The sequence below is a fragment of the Necator americanus genome, chromosome I (assembly GCF_031761385.1).
Source record: "Necator americanus strain Aroian chromosome I, whole genome shotgun sequence".
Taxonomy (NCBI): Eukaryota; Metazoa; Nematoda; class Chromadorea; order Rhabditida; family Ancylostomatidae; genus Necator; species Necator americanus.
In genome coordinates this window covers 26,559,701-26,583,958 of record NC_087371.1, presented here as the reverse complement: position 1 = coordinate 26,583,958, position 24,258 = coordinate 26,559,701, and the positions used below count along the sequence as shown (strand labels likewise).

At 41.7% G+C, this 24,258-nt stretch overlaps 3 protein-coding genes across 4 annotated transcripts; 2 read left to right on the top strand and 1 right to left on the bottom strand.

The window, feature by feature from the left end:
• Positions 1-357: 357 nt before the first annotated feature.
• RB195_006937 (uncharacterized protein) lies at positions 358-4,794 on the top strand (the record flags this gene model as incomplete). 2 transcript variants are annotated; one of them, XM_064180304.1, is made up of 13 exons in its annotated part: positions 358-391; positions 454-669; positions 725-816; positions 869-1,033; positions 2,064-2,222; positions 2,284-2,391; positions 3,987-4,098; positions 4,182-4,260; positions 4,313-4,426; positions 4,485-4,536; positions 4,595-4,678; positions 4,730-4,734; positions 4,788-4,794. In XM_064180304.1, the coding sequence occupies 13 exons, from the start codon at positions 358-360 to the stop codon at positions 4,792-4,794; spliced, it is 1,227 nt and encodes a 408-aa protein (XP_064037184.1). The 2 variants fall into 2 exon arrangements, with proteins under 2 accessions (XP_064037184.1, XP_064037185.1); XM_064180303.1 differs by lacking the exons at positions 4,730-4,734; positions 4,788-4,794 and having other exon boundaries at positions 4,595-4,699.
• Positions 4,795-7,955: 3,161 nt separating this feature from the next.
• RB195_006936 (uncharacterized protein) lies at positions 7,956-13,606 on the top strand (the record flags this gene model as incomplete). The annotated part of the gene is made up of 10 exons (XM_064180302.1): positions 7,956-8,077; positions 8,133-8,304; positions 9,319-9,510; positions 9,575-9,700; positions 9,764-9,948; positions 12,431-12,596; positions 12,695-12,796; positions 12,858-13,048; positions 13,105-13,204; positions 13,508-13,606. The coding sequence occupies 10 exons, from the start codon at positions 7,956-7,958 to the stop codon at positions 13,604-13,606; spliced, it is 1,455 nt and encodes a 484-aa protein (XP_064037183.1).
• A 141-nt stretch (positions 13,607-13,747) lies between these two features.
• Positions 13,748-23,710, bottom strand: RB195_006935 (uncharacterized protein; the record flags this gene model as incomplete). Its single annotated transcript, XM_064180301.1, has 8 exons — positions 13,748-13,940; positions 16,865-16,968; positions 17,784-17,912; positions 18,129-18,315; positions 18,426-18,544; positions 18,599-18,705; positions 21,964-22,108; positions 23,555-23,710. 8 exons carry the CDS (start codon positions 23,708-23,710, stop codon positions 13,748-13,750), a joined length of 1,140 nt encoding a protein of 379 aa, XP_064037182.1.
• Between the last annotated feature and the right edge of the window lie 548 nt (positions 23,711-24,258).

Genomic DNA, 24,258 nt, shown 5'->3' with positions numbered 1-24,258 from the left:
ATCCTGGAAGACTAATGGTTAGGTTTTAGGTCTCCGATTGATTTAATTATTTACTTCGAGAAATAAGAGCGCCACTGAGTGCCCCCCAACTACATTTTGCATTTTACGTGCAGCACCTCACTGGATGATATTCCCAGAGTGTATGTGAAAGCCAAGAGACGAATACGATGGTGCGGTGCAACCCCTGTTTCCGATCGATTGCAGCGGCGGTGGAACCGGCCGCTATTGACAGGCACATGGCGGGCGATGCCAGCAATTGCTGCGCTGCCCATCTCGTTTGACCTTTGGTGCCTGCATGACGGAGCGACCCTGTTCTCATTTTACGTTCCAAAGAAGTATCTCTTCTTAACCTAAACGATGTCGATCAAATTCGAGGATTATGATGACTACGGTAAGTATCTGGAAGGTGGGACTATGCGCTAGTTTCGATCATAACTTTTTCCTCCGTTCAAGGGCTCGTTCATAGCGAGGATAGTTTGTCTGCCGTTAATCATAGCGAGGCAACGGTGTTTCTGCCGAATGAGGCCAATGGCGCGTCGTCATCCCCCGTTTTTCGGATTCGAGAGGAACCAGACGTGAAGTTTCGCGGGAATGATTGCAGTTTTCCGCTTCAAGGATGTGATTATGACGTTAATCAACTACTTGATGTACACTCGGCCTCCATGAAAGGTGAGATAGATCCTTGGTTTTGGTCGTCGTTGATAAGTATTGTTGCCTTCTTTAGAACAAGCTTACGCATTGCTGCAAAATGAGGACCTTTCTCTCATCACACTAGGCGAAGTTGTTGCAAACCACGACTGTAGTTCTGAATACCAGGTATACACGAGCTTTTTAGATAATTTACTCATCGCAAATTGTGTGTTTGCAGGAGTTGTTCTCGAACAAGTTGAAAGAGGTCCGCTTGGATCTGATAGAGGCAAGAGCGCTTCAGTTAGCCTCTTCACAACTACCATCTTCCTCCGATCCGCTCGTCTCTCAATTGTCTGCTATCGTACAGAACCAGTCGAATCTCATCACCGGTTTGAGTTTTGTGGTGAGTGGACGTCAAATGAACATGTTCTTCTTACATGCGCTTTTACTCGTGTAAAAATTCCATAAGTTAAACTGTCAAACTTTTGCAAATATAACAGCTTTTAAATATCTGCAAGGTGGCATACCCTAGGCCAAAAGTAGCCAATCAGCCGTCTTAACAGCTTCCCTTCCATGCATTCAAACTTCTGAATCACCGTAGACGATGCTGCCCAATTCCTCCATCCATACATAGTGATTGGGCAAATGGTGGACAAGTAGACTTGCAGCTTGACTTCCTGGGCCACAAGCACTTAAAGAAATTAAAAGTTAAGAAATTGAATGCGAAACAGGCCTAAGCAGATTTCTAGCGTATATCACACTTGTAGTTGCCGCCGTTCTTCAGTATAAAGCTCAGGTAACCGTATTAGTTGCCCGATCGGTTACCCGTTCACACTGATTCCCGTCGGAAGTCTCGAGAAGACCTAAATCTGCCTGTACTTATCAGGGGACTAACTTATGGATCACAGATAGTTTCGGTACAAGGTTAACAACATGTTGAAGTTTCGTGCTGCTTTCTGTGAATAAAACAACATCGTCGGCGCCGAGATAGGTTAATTAATCGAATGAAACTTCATGCAATCCCATTTGCGCTGAGAATGTTGGGAAGAGAGCCTCGATGGGGGAGTCGAAGGCGGCTTCGAAGTCCAGAAAAACTAGTTGCATTGGCTTTGGATACCGCTTACAAATTTTGATCACTTTTTTCATGAACATGAACATCTGGTAGATCGGCCAGGAGGAAAGCCGGTTCGTTGCGCGTTGTTTTTTTCGCGATGTTTATACATTTATATAATACATGTGCTGATTCCTCAATTACATACCTATCTATCTTATGATTTTGGAAAAATCCTCGAAGAAGAAAGCCTTTATTTCCGGTTGGTTAGTGATTTTGCTCAATGAACTGCAAATGAAGATGAATGTTGTCTTGTGATTTTCTTTGTTGGCTTTTTTGTCGTTTTTTGTTTTCATTTCTTTCCACGACAATTCTGTTTTAGATAAATGCGCTGCTTATCAACCAACAAGAGCTGCGACAAGAATTACATCGTGCTAATAATCGCATAATAAAGCCAGCGGAGAGACTTCCGGAAAATGCTCGCCTTCACGGGAGTAATCTTACGAGACAGTGGATCGTCCCTGCTTTACCACCTTTCAAGGCGGGTTTTACCTTTGGTGATTTCCTGTGTCGCAATTTCTCAGCTTGAGTTTGTACTTTAGCGCGTCAATTTGAACGATCTTCTGGATAAATGGAAGCGGTCGCCACGCTCACGCGAAGATGACCATTTAGTGCACTGTATTGACTTCCTGCGTAATTACCTCATACGTGTAAGTGTTTCTATAGCAATTTCTTATGGAGATTTCCTCGAAATGGAGCCTGTGGCGCTTACCAGAGCGACTTAAGAAGCATTCCAACCTTCAAGTAGTAATAATTTTGTGGAATTTGTTTGTTTTTCTCCTGTTTGTTCAATTCACGACACGCTACCCTCTGAGCTCGAAAGCTGAAGTTTTCTGCCTATGGATTTTTGGAGTTGATTGCCAAGATAATAAGGGGAACTTGATATAATTATTTCGCTTACCTACAGTTTCTTCTACAAATTGAAGTGCGCCAGATTCGAAAGGATTCCACAATTTACTCCATTTTGAACTTCACTTGAAGGCAGTATGTCACGAAATTGACAATTTTGTGATCTCTCCTGGAGAAGATAGGATTAAGAGTGTGGACCACGGGTGTGGGTGCTATCACGCTCAGTCCCCCCAATTGTCCTGAAAAACGGCGTGGAAAATGGCCTTGGCCATAGAATTTTCCTAAGAAATGCGTGCCAGAAACGTCAATCATGCACAGTTACACAAAAAAGTGAGGGATTGAATTGGCAATGAATGTCAGATATAAATATATATGCATATGTATATTTGTATATATATACGTATTTTCTCTTGATTCTTTTATTCTCTATTCTCTTTATTTTCTCTTGATTTCATCTAGTACATATAATCACAAATGATGTAAAAAAGTACAGCTCCATTCACAAAAGACGAAAAAAGTAGAAAGAAAATGTGCAGTTTCAGATTCATTGGAAATAGCAATTCCGCAGTTCTTGTGTTGTTTGCGTTAATTTGCCTTCTATTGCTGCTCTTTTGTCATGTTCTATATTTTCTCGACAAACTTCCTTCTTCTATGCATTGTTAAACAGCAGAAAGTTGCTCTCAATGTGCAAGAGCTAATTATCAAAGCCGATTTTTCTCAAGTACAGAGAAGATGAAAGTTGTTGTCTGTTATAATATTTATCCAAACACTATTGCTAGAATTTGTAAACGTTTCGAGAAGTGAGAAGTTATCGTGAAGAATTCCCCTATCAAAAAAATACAACTGAAAGAACTGATATCAAGATGATTGGAGAAGATGGAAGCAACCCACTCCTAACCAATCGATAGTCTAAAAGATTTGCTATATTTTCAAAGATTTTCGTGTGCCTTTCAGGAGCGACCAATGTCGTTCATGTGTTGGCGGACTGTTTGATAGAAGACTCTGCTACCTTCACTGCTGTCTGCGATAGTCCAACCCCTTAAAAAGCCGTTGGTTTCTGTGAGGAACGGGGTTGTCTGAGCACCGTTCGCAAAAAGAAATTTGCTAAGAACGTGTAGAACATGACAAGAAAGCTATAGTAGGGTCTTTCTTCACTGCTGTTTGCGATAGTCCAACCGCTTTCTTCCAGAGCAGCCAATTACGTAACTTCATGTCGTTTTGACCCTTCTTAATAAAAGAAGGTAAACGTAACGAAACTGGAAATAGGGAAATTGTTTAACCTTTGTCGACGCTATTTCTAATAAATCTGAAATTACAAGTTTTCATTTTGCAATTTCCACCCTCTCCAAACGGGGTAGCAGTTTTTGCATCACTCTCGAGTATAGTTGAATTACAGGCGTGCGAGCCCGTTGAGCGAATCCAAACCTATGCGTGCAGACAAACAGGGAAATGCGGGAAGCACGAAAGGCTCTTGGATGTTCCTGAAGAAATAGTCGATATTCTCATAAGTACGTCTGACAGATGTGTTGCGATTGAGTTCTTAACGTTCTCCCTTCATTTCTACTTCTTTATCTTGTCTTTTTTCTTTCAGACTGTTTGCTGGACGGTTTCGGTTTGGGACATCCAGAGCTATCCATGACAGCTGATCAGCTTATCGCTCGACCCACTCGGTAATTTGTTATTTTTCGTGGGACCATAATACTTTCATTCTGGTTTGTTTAGCTATTGGAAAGAGCTAGGACCAATAGATGCGATTCGCACAGTTGCCCTTGAAGAACGAAGGAAGGCTCGAGTAGAGTGGGGACCTCAAATTCGTGCCTCTCTTGGGAAAGCTTTGTAAGGCTTCCATCTAAAGCTAAAGAGGAAATCCTTAATTTGTGATATATTTCTTTAGAGCGGACGTACGTGCTTACGTCATGAAGCAAGATCGTCTCGTACCGCCTCAGGTTGGATGTTAAATTCTTATTTGTTTTCACTCCCTACTTATTCTGTGCTTTTGTTCAGAAACGGAAGGCATTGGAACCATTGGGTGAAGCAAAATCCCAAGCACCGGTTCGGCAGCCAGAGCAACCGCAGGCCTCGCCTCCAGTTCGTGAGAACAATGCCTGAGGAGACAGTAGGCGTTGATCACTTGTCTAGATTAGGTATTGGGAGCTTTAAAATGTTACCAGTACATACTTGCATGTTTGTATTTTAGATTATAGGTGGCTGTAGTGCAATGGTAGGAAGTCCCGCTGTGAGTCGCCCGAGGCTATCAAAGCCTTTCGTCACTCCGCTACCGAAAAATTGACATCAGACTCGTCGGAGGATACGCACGCTTACTTTACGCACCGGTGATCCCCACAAGTCATTGTTTAGGTTGCATGCGCGCTCATCACCTCGACAGGATTTAGATTTGGAGCCGAACGTATTTCGCTGCTCAGGGAGATTGATTAACATCAACACTTATAATTGTTAATGTTTTCTTGTTATGCCAACGAGGTTTTGGTCAAACTTCATTATTGCCCTGACGTTTCGGCATCTTTACCAAACGTCTGAAAATTGTTCGAGGTCTTTGGTGCTATGCATGTCCCATCAAAGTCCTTTTTATCCTCTGTTTTGATTTTAACATATAGAAGTTACTCCTGGAGTAAAGTAGGAGAAACGGCATTAGTTACTAGATTACATTCTTTGTGGAGGTTGTCTTCCTCAACTTTGTCCACTTCATAGCCTCGAATTCTATGGAAAAAGTCCCTGGATAATTTATGAATGAAGATATTTGAGTGCGTTATTATGTTCGTGGTGGAAGTAAAATCCACCGCAATTGGTTTTATCTCAGAGAATTGTTGTGAAGTTTCATTTCATGGTTGCTTTGAGTTCTTATCATTATCGTATTGTCATTTTTTTCATTATAGTAGCCCTTTTTGCCACCTAAATTACGCAGTTTCTTTCGATGAAACAGGGTTCGATTGTGAAAACTTGTGTTTTTCACTGTGTTTGGCATTCATGACGCGAAATCAAACCGCTTTGCAGAGTGGGTTTCAGTATTGCGTCATTGGAAAGAATTAAAACTATATAATTATAATTATCTTGGGCGATAGATTTTTTTGAGGGAGTTATAACTTTCGTTGAGTGGTGCTTTTGTTGTAAATAGGCTTTTTATCGAATGTGACACTTTCGACTGCAGTTGAGGTGTAATTGGGTAAAGACGGCATGAAGCACGGACACATGCGTGAACGGTTGCACTCGAAGCGGTGCGGTGAAGCGTAGCGGTTGGGACCGTGTAAGGATTTTCGTTACCGCCACCCATCTCTGCAGTTTGCCATGGTCCCATCTCGATTCCAACCGCTGTCTCCACCGCACCGCTTCGAGCGCTTACGTTGGCTGTCAACACCCACTTCTTACTTGTATGGAGTTAGTTACCATTCATGCTTGCTTAAAATTGTTTTCTCTTTTTTTTTGTATAATAAATATCCTAAAACAATGTGCTGTATCATGACATCGAGTTCTCGGGGAAATGACCATCCTTTAGGTAGCAAGAAACTCTTCGATGGTAATTCCGTCTTTAAAGGCAGCATACCACGAATCTGAGCTGGTGCGAATTTCAGGTGGAGTATTCGTATACGGGATCGTAGATTAAGGAGAAGGGGGTGATTCCGTCCATTTCCTCCTAATTGCCGCAAAAAACGGATCGGAAGATGCGCGCGTGCACAATGCTGGCGCGCTCCAATCGAACTCCTTGTGGAAAAAGTGCACCGTAACGCTCGAAGCCGTATCTTTTTTCTACGGCAATTAGGAAAAAATGGTCGGAATCACCCTCCTCTCAATAATCTACGATCCCGCATACGAATACTTCACCGGAAATCCATACCAATCCAGATTCGTGGGGTGATGCCCTTAAACATAGAAACTCGAAGTGAGATCTCGCTTTCTGCAAGAGCAGCCTTCAAGCGTTGTCCGCGCGACGGCAAACTTTCCCGGCAGCTTGGATGAGCTTTTTTAGGTGTTCTATATTCATCTAACGATTGAGATCTCAGCTCTGTAGTGCTGATGAGCTACCAGTTCTGATGTCCGTAGTGAACGTTACTTTTACGACCACTGATTACCAGGAGGACGGTAAGCACGGACCCGTAGAATTTTCCGCGGATGCCTCCGAAGTATTACGTACCCTGCGGGTATCGGAGACGCGAACATGTCCCGACGAAGCTACGCTCCAGTCTTTCATGGAGATTCAGACAACTGTCTTAGATGCTCTTCCGGCCATAGAGTCGGAAAGAACAGTTAAAAGGAAATATAGGATAAGGATAAGTCACTGGCGTATCAATCCACTTGGGATGCGTCAACGCGTTTTACTGCAATTCCTAATCGTTGAGGTTTTGGAACGAGTGTTGGCCTACACAATGACTACCAGGGGCAACCTGATGATCAAGTCAGTGTTTTTGTCCTTCCAGACAAGTCCAGACAGTACCAATTTATCGACCCCGAAGGGATGAAAGGTTTGGTTTGCGCTAGTGCGGACACAAACGCGCGTTCATAAACCTCAAACGAAGTCGGACGCGTAGACGCATCCCACAGGGACTGATTAACATCGTTCACTTTATCCTTTATCCTTTTCACAAGAAGCAAGAGAAATCCTCACGTGAAATATGAGATAAAGATGCACCTAATAGTTTCAAATTACGTATATGAAGACTTCCGTTGAAAAACTCCAAAACATTTCAGTAGCTCGTGAATTATATCCTAGTCGGGGATGCGACGTATGATCAGCGTTATGCAGACAGACCTAACTATTCGGGTATAAACGACGGTGAATCTTCACAGGATAAAATCCATAGCTAAATGCTCACATAAAGAAGCATGACCAAAATTTACGGGTTCCTCCTTACACACCTGGTTACCAACACTCAGTTGCGCCTCAATTCTTCCCTGCAATGAAATCCCCTCGACTTATACTCTGTAAAGTCCTGAGATTTCCTTGGAAGTGCTCTTCTGACTTCATCTAGTTCGTTCCGGCTGTAGATATTTATCTGCAACGGCATGCATATGTGCGAGCTATGGATATCCACTTTGTACTCGCTCTGAGATCCCAAGTGGTTTCGAAGCAGCCCATTAGTCACTAACGGCGTCGGCGACTCTCCACGCAGAGGGTGCAGGGATCCACGCAGCGCATTCCATGCGCGCTTCTTTCCGAGCATGTTTGCTTGTGATATTTTGCTAGCGTTTGATCTTTTATGTTTACTGGAGATTTTCGATTAGTAGTCGGTTTTTTAAAATTTTTTAGTAGTAACAGTTACGAACAATGTAGTAGGTTACTATGTCGTGTGCATGGCTATTTTTCGCTCGTATTTCTATCTTAACATCAGCACATTCTTATTTCAGGGTTAGAATGTTGGTGTTATTCGAGACGGCAGCTGGTTATGCTATGTTTAAACTTCATAATGAGAAAAAGCTAAAGAATGTGGATAATATTTATGATGAGTTCAGCACAGCGGAAAAGGCGCAAGAGAAGTGATTATTTTGTCAACCGCTCTCTAATGAATTTGATTTACGGACCTTGTTTTAGTCTCCAACTTGTTGCCTTCAAAAAGTTCAAGAGCACCGCAGATGCTGTTGAATGTGCAAGTTCTCTTCATGATGGAAAAATGAACAAAACGCTAAAGAAACTACTTAAAGGAAAAGTCGATGAGAACGAGCAGCTTGCTGTTGGTGATGCGAAGTTAGGGAATCTGATCAAGGCGAGTTTGTATTCTGCCTTATATAAAAAATAGCTCTCTGTTTAATACTATGTTCGCTCTGTATTTTTGCCCCGTGCCTACCTATGTTTTACACCAACATAGTGGAAACTTTTTCTGCGAGAGTTTGGATTTTTCATTTGTATTAATCTGTGGAACTAGCTAACTGATTGGAATTAATCCCTTGTGATTCTGTTATGGTGTTTTTTTTTTGTCTGAAGAATCACATTGACTGCACAGAATGCAAATGAAGCATAGTAGGGTCAAAACGACTTGAAACACGGTGCAATTGTGGAAGAGGCTGCTCTCAAAGCGGCGTGGTGGAGTAAAGCGGTTAGATTCAGGGTGGACCATCGCAAAATGCAACGAAAAATGGTGCTAGCAAGGATTCCCTCTCGATCCTAGTTACTAGCGCAGCCGTTTACGCAACAATACTGTGTTTCATGTTGTTTTGACCCTACTATAGTGTTGAGGTGACACAAGTTTCCCAAAAAAAAAAGATTGACACCATTTCACCATTCTTGAAGATGATGTAAACTATTTCTTTAGACGGTTGCGAAAGTATCACATGATGTAACATGATTATAATATAGGTGCGGCTCACTTGAGGCCCAAAAATGGTGCTCATTTAAGCATGTTTGGTGAAAGATTTCCATTATTTGAATTTTTGAATTCCCAAAAAGTTCAAGTAGGGGAAATAAACATTGAGAAGATTCTGGTGAAATAACGAATTAAGAGGATTTAAATTCTTACTTTTAAAAACACCCCAGCCCATTCTTAAGGAGGGGAGTCTCAAATAATACTTAGCAGCTCATGGCTTGCATAGCAACAAGAGAGCAAATTTAATGTTGACAGGGTTTTTTAAAACACGAACTAAAAGATACGCATGCAAAGATTATTGATGATGATGGTTTCTTTTACATGTTTTTAACAAATGGTGACTCAAGACCAGATTTTAGGCAATATTTCAGAGCAGTAGTTTCCTTTAAAACTAGTCTCTATAGATATTAGTTGCAGGAGAAGCTAGAAGTGCCATGTGTGCACTCTCCAGCTGTGGCAGAGCTCATGCGCAGTATTCGATCCCACATTGATTCGTTGTTGGGCGAGCACAAGGCTGAGTTGAACGCAATGAATTTGGCTGTGGCTCACTCTCTCGGTAGGTATAAAGTGAAGTTTAATCCGGAAAAGATCGATACAATGATTGTGCAGGTTCGTTGCCTTCAGGAATTTGTTTCCGGAATTCTGATGCTTTTCTTAAGTGGGTATTATGTAGGCTGTTTCGCTATTGGACGATTTGGACAAAGAGCTAAACAATTACGTTATGAGGTGTCGGGAATGGTACGGGTGGCATTTCCCAGAACTAGGAAAAATTGTGCAAGACCACCAGGCTTTCGCTAAGGTTTTTTTTCTTTAGAGTTGTTTGCTTTTGTGGTTTGGTTCTACCTACGATGCCACTTTCCAGGTTGTTAAAGCTATAGGGATGCGGCAAAATGCGGCGACTACCGATCTCTCCGAAATTCTTCCTGAGGAACTGGAAGCAAAGGTGAAAGAAGAAGCGGACATATCGATGGGTACGGACATTTCCGATTTGGATCTCATTCATATTCGTGGATTATGCGACCAAATCATCGAGTTGTCTCAGTACAGGTACGTGGACGTGGCATGAATTATCGTATCGACCAATTCGGTGCTATAATCTTTTTTTTTTAAATCTGATATATATATATATATATCAACTTTATAATCTTTTTCCTCGAGTAACATGTGTTTTGATGACTTGCGAGGTCCCTAGGGATTTAATCGCAGATATTTTTTATTTGATTGGATCGTAGACGTGAACAGCGCTCTGGTACTATTCTATATTCAAGCAGAAGGCGCGATCCAGGTATAGGCGAGGGCCGTGGGTACCTATGACTGAATCAGGTTGAGAAATAAGCCGTCAAACAACGAAAATGATAATATTAGACTGCAAAACAACAGTTTAAATTCCGACAAGCAGTTGTAATGAACATGTTTTTTGCGTGTAGTTCGTACAGTGCGATCATACAGCAGTGCCATTGTCGGAGGTTTGATTTTTTCGTTACACCTTGTTTGCTTATTCATTTTCGTGCGGCATTTCATGTTCATAAAGAAAATGCCAGACTTTTTGCTGTAATTATTACCTTTTTTGCTATTGCAAACACTGGTCATTAGACGCTATAACATTAGATATTTGTAGATCAAAGCCAAACGTTTCTAAGATTTTATTATGCGATTTTCCCATCTTTACTATACTGAGTGTTTCATGTTTTGATTTTTGTCGCTTCACGGAAATTCTGATGAAAAAGGTTCTTAAATGTTTCAGTGCATTTCTGTTCCACTTAGTTCGCAAAAAACGAAGTTTTTTTTAAGATGATATTTTATCAACTCGTGTAAATAACAGATTATGCTGCAAAGAATTGTTGGTTCTTAAGAGGTTTCATCAGATTATGTTGCCTTCATTTTGTAAAGAGATGTTTGTTGATTTCAATTCAGTTATATATATATATATATATATATATATATATATATCTGAGCGTCCGGCTAAAAATGGACTTCAGGCTTTTTTTCAGCCTTCACCGATCAATGAGAACAGTAGCGACATTTTTTTCGTAGAATTGAATTGCTTTTTTCTATCAACGCTTTCTTCAATTTTTTTCACCCGAAAATTTGAGCATAGATGAAGGATTTTATGGTTTTTCCCTAAACGCGTCAATTCTATATTTGGAGAACAATCAAACTTGATTTTACATCTATGTTTCTCTGAAACAATTTGGAAACGTCATTCGAGTATGAGTTCTCTACTATTAGCAAAGAATGATGTGCTAACATGAAATGCCACTTTTGTAGTGATAAAAATAATGTTCATTAATAACATTCGGATCGCGTAAACTGTTGATTACCATGTATTGTATTTGAACATGTATTGTAGCGGTTGGCACGTGTGTTTCTTCTTTTTGAAGAAAGTATGTTAGCAGCATCAGGGAGACATGCTGGGAAATAGATATGCGAAACCCATTCTACCGCGTCGGGGATCCCGCGCATCAACCAGACGCAGTGGAACCCGTCTCTGAACACTATAGCTTTCTTGCACCGACGCATCATTCCGACCCCGTCCCACTCTATTTTATAGCCATTTGGATGCGGGGCACGAATTCGACGCCGTGGAACCCGTCTCAGCCAATTTTACCTCGTTAGGGCTCCAGCACACCAAACCGACATGGTATCCGTCTCCTTTTTTTTCAGAATTTCTTGTCTGAGACACGCATACACAGACGCACACACGTGACAGAATAAGCCCATTATTATATAGCATGATAGTTTGCAAATTTGGAAGTATACATTCACATAAAAGTTTATTTACTCTCATCAACATATAACAGAAACAAACTTGCCTTATCAAAGCCAACATAGATAACTACATAGCTTTGGACAATGGTGAAAAGGTAGTGTGCTTGCCTGTCAGGTGCATGGTGATAGTTCGAAACCTCACCGAGGAAGAGCTTTGCATCATTATGGAGTATTTTCGTGACACACACACACACACACACACACACACACACACACACACACACACACACACACACACACACACACACATCCTTGTATTGAATAGATAAATAACCATGGATTAAATTGTAGTTAGATTTTGGTGAAACAAAGGAAATTATTCGACTTTATTTTTAAATGACGGGGCGGGTGTGGCGCAGCGGTTAGAGGTTCCGCTTCCTGCACGATCGATCGGAGGTTCGAATCCGCCCTAGTGCTCACCAAGCTTTTCATCCCTCCGGGGTCGATAAATTGGTACCAGACTTGTCTGGGAGGATAAAATCACTGACTTGACACATCGGTTAGCCACCGCAAGTCATTGTATAGGCCAGATACACGTTCGTAAACCTCAAACGATTCTGAATTGAAGTGAACGTGGGGGCGCATCCCAAGCGGATTGATTAACGCCAGAAACTTTATCCTTTATCCTTTATTTTTAAATGATCAATTTTTTTGTTGTCCACCCAAAATGACCTATGAAAGACTTATGAAATGCTCAATTATTCTTATCACATTTACACTGATTAAAAACAGTACTCTTGCAAATTGGAGTGGTGTTCAGGGCACAACTGTTCGATTACCTGAAAAACAGAATGACTGCTCTTGCCCCAAATCTCACTTGCTTACTGGGTGAACTAGTTGGCGCTCGACTCATCTCTCATGCTGGATCTCTTGTTTCACTGGCGAAAGCCCCTGCTTCGACTGTACAAATTCTTGGTGCTGAAAAGGTTAATTTGTTAAATTTTGTTTTGTTGCTTTTTGAATGCAATTATTCAGTAGTACGATTGATGCTGATTAATTAAACAATTTGAAAACTCATATCTAGGCTTTGTTCCGTGCTCTGAAGACGAAGAAAGACACTCCTAAATACGGACTGATTTACCACGCTCAGTTGATTACGCAGGCTCCAGCAAAGCTTAAAGGAAAGGTGCAGCATATTTTTTTTTCGTACGCAGCTTTTTGCGATACTTTACATGACATTGTTTCAGATGGCGCGGAAACTTGCAGCCAAGTGTGCACTGGCAACGCGTATCGATGCTTTGGCAGATGAGTCCAAAGGTGCAGAAATAGGACTGGAGTGTAGAGCAGCTTTAGAGGCAGTTTTGCGGGGAGAGCAAGAACGGGGTCCCAAGAAGATTAGTGGCGGCTCTCATAAGCATGAAAAATATCATTTCAAAAGGTGAAAAAGTCTTTAGTTCCTTCAGCACTTTTGGAAACCTAGGTAGATTTTTGCAGTGAGACATTCGAATACGACAATGCAAACGATGTGCCAAAGAAGCCCTTGAAACGAAAGTATGAGGATGATGAAGAGAATACAGCTTCTAAGAAACCAAAGGTAATTTTTTGCGTTAGAGTTGTAGGTCACAAGTGTATCTGGGAACGAGCGGACTGCTGGCGCTGTCCGTTCCGCTCGGTGACGGAAGGGTAGCGTATGCGTGTTCTCACATGCGAGTTATTAGGTGTCTCGTAGGGTACCCGTTGCTACGAGGCACGTTTTTCTCCATGCAGTTTTATTAATTGGAGGGGGCAGGGGTTAAACGTGATCAAGCTTACAGTAGGCTCATACCCTATCTATTTGTTTGTGACATCCACACCTTTAATTTAGTGGTGTGCTGCCTTTAAGTCACAATTTTGCTAGGTTGAACCCAACGACGAGGAGACAGTCCCCAGGTCCGAAAAAAAGAAAAAGAAGGAAAAGAAGGTGAAAAGGGACGAAGCTGAAGATGAGGAAGAGTAGCAAGAATTGTTGATTTATTGTGTTGTTGTAAAGTATGTTGTTACTCACTTTGTAAATCGGCAAATTTCCGCCGTATTAACATTGCTCGTTGTTGTTGCCACGTTGTTGAGTGTTACATGTTAGATGGAGTATTCATTTATTTTACATAAACAATCCAGCCATATCGACGTCTTTAGGCGTATCGGATTTTTTATTTTTTTGTTGACAAAGACCTTTCACACATCTGGAATTGTAACAGATCTCAGTGTTCTCAAAACCGGCACAGTTCCCACCAATGCGCACTTTTGACATGCAGCGTGCATCTTCCTCTTTGGGGATGTGACAAAATAGGTACCTGAAGTTATAATATTTTAACGTAGTCGTGTGAAGAGAAGTATTAGAGTGAAACAAGAAGCAAGACCAAGTGAAGCAAGTATGAATTTAATTACTCTCACTAAACAACTAAGATTTTGAGAGAAAAAAATTATTTACTTCCGCAGAAATTGTTTCAAACATGCTCACAGTTAATGAAGAAGTGTCGACTTTTTTTCTAACTCCGTGTGTTTGCTAATTTAATAGGAGAGAATCAAAAGAACCAATAAGGAATAAGGATTGAACGGTACATCTTTGGCGAGCCGCACTTTTCGCATCATCTCACGAATTGAGGAGTTCTTGGTTAATTAATTGGTTTCTGAGAACTTTCGTAAAAATAATTTGCAGGTTCGAATGCGACGGCTTCGATCATGTGTCATAGTGTGTTGTGGAATTGAACGCTCACACAATTTTTTTTGCGGTGGTACTTTTATCGATTAGCTTAATTTTTCCGGATTCAAGCAAAATCATCCAGAAAAATTCACAATTTTTCAGTGTTTAGTTTAGTAAAAGTTGCTAGCCACGTTATCCATTTTCTGTATCGGAATTCTATCCCTAAGCTGTTTTTAAGGCCTTTTTTTATGGGTTTAGGGCCATTAATAAAATCAGGTAATCATAGTACAGAAAATCTGCCCTATATAAAAATCTCATTCATATAAATCTCTCTTTGTACAGATCTCTCTTATATGTTTTTCTTACGTGAAGTTCTCTTTCACATATTTCTCTTATATAAATTTCCTTTCTTATATGGGTAATATCTGTTTATACGAAGAATCGTAGCGCCCTGAACTGGCCGGAGGAGTGCAGGGCTGCCATGATCTGCCTATCTTTCATCGGACGGATGTCCTTTACAGACAATTTTGACAGCGAATGGGTAAAGTTACGCTGGGCCAATAACAGTAGAAAGACAGGTAGAAACAGTATGTAGCATAATCTTAAATTAAAAGAAGTAGTCGAAGCTATCGATAAGATGATCTCTGAGACCTTAAAGGCATCACCGTACGAATCCGAGGTGGTACGGATTTCAAGCGGACTATTCGTATACGGGATAGTAGATCATGGAGAGGGGTGTGATTCCGTCCATTTCTTCCTAATTTCCGTTAAAAAAAAAACGGCCTGGAAGATGAGGCGCGTGCACGAGGCTGGCGTGCTCCAATCGAACTCGTGGAAAATAGTGCGCCGGAACGCTCGAAGCCGTATCTTCCGGGCCGTTTTCTACGGCAGTTAGGAAGAAATGGACGGAATCACTTTTCTCTCAATAATCTACGATCCCGTATACGAATGCTCCACCGGAAATCCGTACCACTCCAGATTCGTGGGGTGATGCCTTTAAACGGGTACCAGGTGATTAGAGGAGCGAAGAAATAATAAAACGAATTCGGTATTGTAACATTAGTGAACCGATAGTATGAAGTTGGAACAAAAGATGGAGAAGTATTGATGCAGAGTGCAATTTTGTTAGAGTAGTGCCCATTAAGTGGAGTCGCCTGCATCCCGAAGTTCAATGTTAACATTTTAACACGGCGTTACTCAGTGGAAGCCATAGTCTACGTAAGATCGTATCACCTGCATCGATATGCTTTCGTTTTTTCTGCGAATTGCTTTAACAGGTAGCCTATCCTTTCTAGAGGGGCACCAACTCTTTTTCTTTTGAAAACTTAATGAAGAAATCTCATCACTTTATCTGCGGCCTTCCTGCGATGCGTCTAATACCGCGCGGAACGCGGTTTCTCACTCCTGTTCCAACGTTTGTCGTCGAAATGTATCACCTGTCTTACCTTATTTTACTTCCCTCGGTGAACTCGGCATCCTCTCTAACCTTCGGCCATAGTCATAGAATAGACCCTCAATCTCCTCTTTTATTTGCATTAGGTGAAGGTGTCCCTCCATCGTTTTTTTACGAAGCTCAATGATGCTTCTCATTCTCCTCCTATTCAGGAAGCGACCAGGTTTAAGGGCATCACCACACGAATCTGGGGTGGTGCGGGTTTCAGGTGGGCTACGCCTATGCGGGGTCGTAGATTATGGAGAGAAGGGTGATTCCGTCCATTTCTTGCTAATTGGCGTAAAAAACGCTCCGAAAGATACGACTTCGATTGTTCCAGCGCGCTATTTTCCACAACGAGTTCGATTGGAGCGCGCCGCATCTTCCGCATCTGCCGTTTTTTACGGCAATTACGAAGCAATGGACGGAATCATCCCTCTCTTCATAATCTACTATGCCGTATACGAATACTCCACCTGAAATCCGCACCACCTCAGATTCATGAGGATACCTTTAAGATTTTAAGATGTGCAAGTTCAAAGACAAAGAGCAGAGGTGCAGAAGAGGTGAGATGCTATTATATTATTATGCTCTCGATGCGTTTATACTGCTCGAAACGTAAGAAATGAGCCACGTAAGAGAAATAATGGTGTCAGAATTGTAAAGAAATTGGAAAATTAGATGATGGCCAGTTAATGGATGTTTGTGCTGGTCGTCAAACTCCAGCTACGGTATTGAGTTAACTTGAAGTCGAAACCTCAAGAGAAAAGGCTCATATGGTAGAAATAGGTCACTTGTTTGTGAAAGGAAGTCTGGAACTTTCTTATATAAAAAAAAAAAAAAAAAAAAAAAAAAAAATATATATAAAAAAAAAAAATAATAATAATAATAATAATAATAATAAAAAAAAAATAATAATAATAATAATAATAATAAAATAATAATAATAATAAAAATAATAATAATAATAATAATAATAATAATAATAATAATAATAAAAAAAATAATAATAATAATAATAATCTTTCAAATAATAATAATAAAATAATAAAATAATAATAATGTTAACTTAATAATAATAAAATAATAATAAAAATAATAATAATAATAATAAAAAATAATTCTATTATTGGTAGTCTTACTTTGAATGACAGTCTGGGTTAGTTCGACTACAGTTTGGTCGCGGAGCGTATTCATACATCTCATCAGTGTACCCATTGGAGAGCGCTTCACGGTTGGTCATCGGCTGAAAAACTTCCAACATCTTTTCTGCAAGTCGTAAGAAGATCTGAGAAAACATGTGTTTTCTACGTGTAACATAGGCATAATACTGTCGATTTCGTGCCAGAAAGGGAAGCAATTTGGATCGCTTGGAGGGTAATCTCTTTCTCGCTGAGTTCGACTCTGCAAACAAAAAAAAAACCTCAATAGCTTCGCTTCATCGAATGAATTTGTGACAGAAAAGAAAAGTGAACGAAAAGTTTTGCCGGGTTAAAATCACCTGCATTTTCTGTCTCCAGGCTTCATAAATGAGATCGATCATTGAGTGGAGGTACAGAAATATCACGTCGTTAGAGGAATAAGTTGAAGTTCCCATATCTCCACCTAAAGGGTTCTTGTTTTATGTTCAGGTGGTCAAATACATGATCAATTATTTAATTAATTGATTCTCTTGTTTTACCGACGTAGAAGTGAACGTAATCGTGAGAATATTCTAGCATTCTTGCGTCCAATGTTTCTATTATCGAACAAGTCTGAAAAAAAAAGTCAAAAAAATCTGAAAAAGAAGTTATCTTCATCTACATTTTCACCTATATCTATAGCTGTATCTATATCTATGTGAGTTAATAAAAGGAGTCGTTGGTTTGATTGTGTTTTCGATCTTTACCATCTTCCTGCTGAACCGAAAACTGTAGGAGGTATCTATCTGAATACCAACCTTCAACTTATGCTTAAACAACGTCAGTATGAGCCACTTTGACATCCAGACAATGAATTGTAGCATGAAAGCTCACTCAATATCTAACTTTGATAGAAAATTGAGCGTCGAAATAGTCTTACCGTAAGCGGCATGGTGATTCCAAGGACCATGTTGATGTCAGGGTTGTTCACAATCCAATCTACCCTCCCGTTGCTAAGCAGTTCCCCAGCAGGGTTCTCACCCACCCGTCGAAAAATTTGCGGTCGTCCCTGGAACGTGATGTGGTCATTTGCACCAAGAAGCACCAATGCTGACCTGTACCCGGTTCACAGCAATGCATCTTCTGGACAACGGTATTAGACTTCATTTATCGGATCTTACTCTCCTTATCTGTTACTCAAACCACAACGTTGCAGCTTGCAGTCGAAAACATGCGCCGAGCACAGCCGAAACCGAGCCGGCGAACAACGCAGCACTGTTCTTACCTCCATTGTAGTCCAGTTGACGTACGGTCCACTAACGACAAATCCATTTTCGTCGGTTTCACCAAAGAATATATTTGTGAAGATGATAGAATCGAGCGGATTTGGTAGCTCCGAGTCAAGTGTGCTGTCCCAGTAGGGAACTCCCATGTTCGGATCGACTAGATGGCGACGAATCACAAGTTCAAACCTTAAGACTCTGACAGCTTCATGAGAGGTGCCAGTAGGCCATGTATAGTCACATATTCTCATTTTACGAGCTGTAGAAAAAGAAGAAATCCAGATTCTGTTTCATGCTACCTTTTAAGGAATTCACGATGCCAAAGAGTGAAAGCTGGACCTGAGTGCACTCCAGCATACTTATGAACTCGCGCTATTCTGTTGTACAAACCAATTCTTTTCATCCAGTTCACTGTATCCTGAATGGGAGTGTTTTTTTTTCGCTCAGTTACCTCCTTAGTTCCAACACCGACCTCAAACTGCTTTCGAACAACATCGTCGAGTGTCCTTATCTCCTGTCGAATGGCCCTCTTTAACAGCTTCCCATTTTTTAAAACGCAGTCATTTTCACGTATTGTTCCTGCAAAGTCACATAATCATATGAAAACAATTCTGAACATCAAGCTAACGCCGGACTCTCAGATGTTATGATATGATTATTTTTATGGTGGTTTATTTTACAGTGGTCTTAAGTTGGGATCAAACGTTTCAAGGATGTACAGTCGGGTCAAATCGGCATTAATCACGTTGCATTTGCGTACGCGCTCAAAACGGCGCATTGGAGGCAGCAGTTGGGACCGAGGTGGGACCATCGTAAATTGTAGCGATGGGTGGTGCCAGCAGGGGTTTCAGTACGCTCCCAACCGCTACGCTCCACCGCACCGCTTCGAGAGAAGCCGTGTACGCGATTGCACCGTGCTTCATGTCATTTTGAATTCATGTCATTACTGTATACTGTCGCAACCTTTCACAAAAAAAAAGAGACTATTTGCGGACTTCTCAGCTGGATTAAACGACGTGCTCGAACAGCACCAGCATCCGCTCTCAACATCTAATGCACATCTTTCCGAGGCTGAATGAAAAGCACCGTTTCTCTCAGCTCGATCTCATCGAAACGTTTCTCCGGATGGGAATGGGTGAAGCTTCACGAGCGTTGCTGACAATCAGCAGTCGCCGAGGACTCTATCACTCGTCTATCCTTTTGAGCAAATACTGCTTTTGGCATCTTCCAGCAACAAATTTGACCTCATTGCCAGACTGGAGAGAACTGGTGCCTACATACCTTGATCGCATCGCCATCACTAACAAAGAAATTGATAAAAGCAACAGACGTCTCAAACCCGCCTACCAGAGAGTTGAAGATCAAGAGTTTCGCGTTTGTCTGGGGCAATACTCTCTAGTACACGCTCTCTACTCTCTCTAAACCAACTACCTTGGGTTTGAGATCGGCTCCCTTGAACATCGCCCCTATCCTGCGAAAATTGATGTGATGGACAAACGCTGCCGCCGAAGGACGTCAGCCAATTGCGTTCTTGTTCTCGTCAATTTCTACATTATATACATCAAGAATCTGCACAATCTTCGCTCTCCGTTAGACCGTTTACTGAAAAAAATGGTGGGTGGACGCCGGAGTGCAAGTCTTTTTTCGACCGCTGAGGCAACAGTCAAGTCGGATCTACTTATCGCGCGCTCCGATCCCAGCCCACCAATCATCGTTTCGCCGGATGCCTCCGACTATGAGATCGAAGCTGTCCTATCTCGTTGTCTCGCTAACGGATCCGAGAAATTTATTCTACCATGTAATTCGTTCCTTGACTCTTGTTTAAAAGAACTATACTCAATGGATCGATCGATGGAAGCCTCAAGATCGAGGAGGAGGCTTTTGCTTTCTTCTTCATCCCAGCTGAAAGTGAACATACTGCTGGGGAGTTGTCCCTGAGCCGAGTTATTTCGTGCCGAGGACCGATCACAACCACTCATCTCCATTTTTGGAAGTTTTGAAGCTTCTTCGCACAGTTTGGGAGTCTGCAGACACCTTTCATGTAAAATGGCACACATTTTACATCAACCTCCTGTTACGACTTCTACCGCTTACCGGCACCGGCTTACCGCACCATTTGTCATCACATTTCCCTTTTCCGGGCAGTGCTAGATCTGATCACCTTATCTGTCGACACCAACGCAGGACGCGTGACACCAAAACGGATGCGCAGCGCAGCAGCCACGAGCCCCGGCCGCTCTCAAGTAGACGACGTCGTCTACGCTAAATACTATCGTAGCCCGTGAGTACCTGGACACTCGGGATCATCGCCCCACAAATTGGAAGTTCGATGTATTCCGTGCGTTGCCTATTATGGGCTCGACAAACTAAGCAGCGAGTGACCCCTCGGAAAATATCAAAATATCAAGGCATCCGAAAATGTCCATCTAACAACTTCATCGTCGTCACCGCTCCCGTTACCGTCAACCGTTCATCTCGGACTTGATGCTCTCCTTTTCTGTTTTTTAAAGGCATCACCCCACGAATCTGAGGTGGTACGGATTTCAGGTGGAACATTCGTATACGGGGTAGTAGATTATGGAGAGAAGGGTGATTCCGTCAATTTCTTCCTACTTGCCGTAAAAAACGGCCCGGAAAATGCCGCGTGTGCACACGGCTGGCGCGCTCCAGTCGAACTCGTCGTAGAAAATAGCGCACCGGAACGCTCGGAGCCGCATCTTCCGGTCCGTTTTTCACGGCAATTAGGAAGAAATGGATCATCCTTCTTTCCATAATCTACGATTCCGTATACGAATACTCCACCTGAAATCCGTACCACCTCAGATTCGTGGGGTGATACCTTTAAGGTGGGTTTGACAAAGAAGACCTAATAAATAATAATCGATGACGGTAACCAAGAAGAGGAGATTTTCTAGAGTGATGGCAGGTACCGCCATATTAATTGCTGCACTGTAATGACAGATTCCTGTCTTAATGATCATTATAAACGTTTATATCTTCGAACCATGCATAACGGGACCTCGCGGAATGTTCCAGAAGCCCACCAGATCGTATATAAAAAGATTGTTTTTACACTCATAGTAAAAAAAAAGCTCCAACTACTCACGGCTACAACAGTACCCGTGTTTTCAAACAGATGCTTCGCAGTGGAACGTTTGTCGAAATCTCTTAGAAACAACAAAGTTGCGGCTCCTGGAGAAGACTGACTTTGGAACTATTTCCAATGTGATTCTGCTGGCAAGGGAACTAATCGTGCTTTTTGCGTGAGCAACTCTTCAGGTAAAATCAAGAACAAACCACTGTGAGTTAATCACGAGTGTCACAAAAGAAGAATCACGAGTGTGGCTGCGGTGCATTTGCGTACGCGCTCGAAACGGCGCGGTGGAGACAGCGGTTGGAACGGAGGTGGGACCGTCGCAAACTGCAGCGACGGGTGCTAGTAGGGGTTTCACCACGTTCCTAGCCGCTACGCTGCACCAAAGCGCTTCGAGAGAAGCCATGTACGCAATTGCGTATGTGCTTCATGTCGTATTTGCCCCACTATATGTGTGATCTAACCAAGCACTACTAGTATTCGGGAACGTTTGTAATAGACTCAAACTTCTCAGAAACAACAATCTCACTCTCACTATATTGGATGAATATCTATCTATTTTCAGTAGTTTTAAAAAGTTCCAGACACGATCACGCATAAGTGTCGAAGAGGTGTCGGAGTTTGTTGAAGCATGAAGGAAAACTACTGCATTCAAGTAGAAAGATACACTTCGAATTTCTTGGTCAAGATCGTTTTGGTGAAGTCTTGTTCAACGGACTTTTAAATGTTCTCTCGAACTTTACCGTTAAAATATGGACAAATGCATTTCCTATCCAGACAGGGCAGGTACTTTTCCTCATAAGGCGTCCAATCAGGTGCAATGAAAACGTCACCATCCGGTATGCTGTGTTTGCCGAACGAAGATGACTCCACATTTGCAGCGTCGACCTAGAGATGATTTTGAGAGCTCAACCTACGTAAGCTTCAGATCGTGACCAACTGAACAAGATATATATTTATTTATATATCCATGTGAAGTTGGTGAGTGAGGACACGAAAAAACCTGAAAAGTAGATTTGAATTAGTACATTCGGTCGAGTAATTTTCGTTGTAATATCAGGGTGAAATCAGGATATTCTATTGTTATTTTATTTAGACAGCAATCCTATAGAAATAAATAGCTTTTGGATGACACGGTGAAGTTTTCTCTCTCGATCGCTGGCACAGGAGGCGCATGTGCTTGCTCTCACAGACGTGGCACGTCGTTAGGTACCTCGTAATATGATTAGGTGCAGCTATTTCGTTTTTCGATTTTTCTGGATATCTATGGGAATTTGAACGTGATGGCGCTCACACTGGTGACCTACACCCCAAACACTCACCTTCCCCATTTAGTAGTATGCTTTCTTTAATAATCTTACAACCTTTTTTTTATTAGATTCCTCTCCAGGATCACGTCGGGCGAAACGAAACGAAGTTCGATGCAGTCAAGAGTTAGGATCGAGGGGGGACCTCTGCTACACCGCTCATCGCTGTTTGCGAGGATCTCAACTCGATCCCAACCACAGGATCCACCGTGCCGCTTCGTGCTTCATATCGTTTGACCTTCCAGCTTTTCATATTCATCCAAATTGCGACTGAAGTCCAACATATCCTGCCTTTAATAACGGGATGGAGGAATGCTATGTAATGGGGTGTTGCTCGAAAGGTGTGAAGATTATGAGAACTCGGGAAATTACAAATGAAACATATCTACAGTTCGTAAGGGAGGAAGGGGACTTTGGATAACATCGGATTTGTTCGATTACTTGAGACAAGCGTCGACATGAAATTCACACTTCTTATGTTTCAGTCAAGCGGTGAGGTCAAGCAGAATTTCAGGCGATTCGCTTGGGATGCGCCCTCACGTTCACTTCAATCCAGAATCGTTTGAGGTTTACGAACGTGTAACTGGCCCACAATGACTTGCGGCGGCTAGCCGATGTGTCAAGTCAGTGTTTTTATCCTCCTTGACAGGTCTGGTACCAATTTATCGACTCCGGAAAGATTAAAGGCTTGCTGAGCACCAGGGCGGATTCGAACCTCTGATCGATCGTGTAGGAAGCGGAGCCTTCAACCGCTACACTACACCCGCCCACTTCAGGCCGTTAAATGGAGTAAATAATAACAAGAAATAAATAAAGAAAATATATACATATGAATTTTATGAAGATGGAAGGTTAGTTAGTTTTCGTTCACTGTGTAAACCTTGTTCGAAACCTAAACTGTAATATTAATTCACAACTGTATTCGCTATTAGGGCAGGGGGAACTTCTTAAATGTGTAGAAAGTTGAAATGTTAACTGTTGGGTCTTAGGCTCTGAGATGACGCTACTGTTGTTAAAACTGACTCACCTTCTTGTGATCGCTATGGGGAACTCGAAACCATGGTTGCTCGAATCTTTCGACGTATTTCTTATGGCCTATCATAAATGTCGTCTCGGTTACGAAAGCACACGATGTTTGGATGCATAAGAACAAGGCAAGAACTACTGCTGGCCGTTCTGTCATTTTTGAATTTTTCTCCATAAGTGAGGAAGAACTATTAGCATTTACTATTTCGAGATGAACAGAGAGTTTGAATCAGAGCGGGATGAATAGGATGAGTAGGTGGCAGTAGAATAATGAGTCTACGCTCGAGTGCATTCTTCTTGTACTACTGTATCAGTGAGGAAAAAAGTTGTCAAATGTGGTTGCGCTTTTGTAAGCGGTCACATTCCTTTCCCTTTTTACTTCACGTCAACAATTGGGTCAACAGATCCATGAGGAAAATAATGAACTAGACCAGAATAATGATGAACCGGTCGATTGAGGCGCTCTGTCTTCTGATAGGTCAATTGAATTCGGTACTGTACCTTAAAAACTAAAGCAGCTCAGTATCTTCTTTTACTGTAAGCAGTAGACAAACATCATATGTAATTCAAGTTTCTTCAGTTGTAATTCATCATATGCAAAATAAATCCTTAAATGTACTCAAACAGAAACGATGATGTAGTGACTGTCAAAAAAGTGTAAGAAAAATTGGAACAGTGAGAACTGCAATCTCATGCAAACACTGA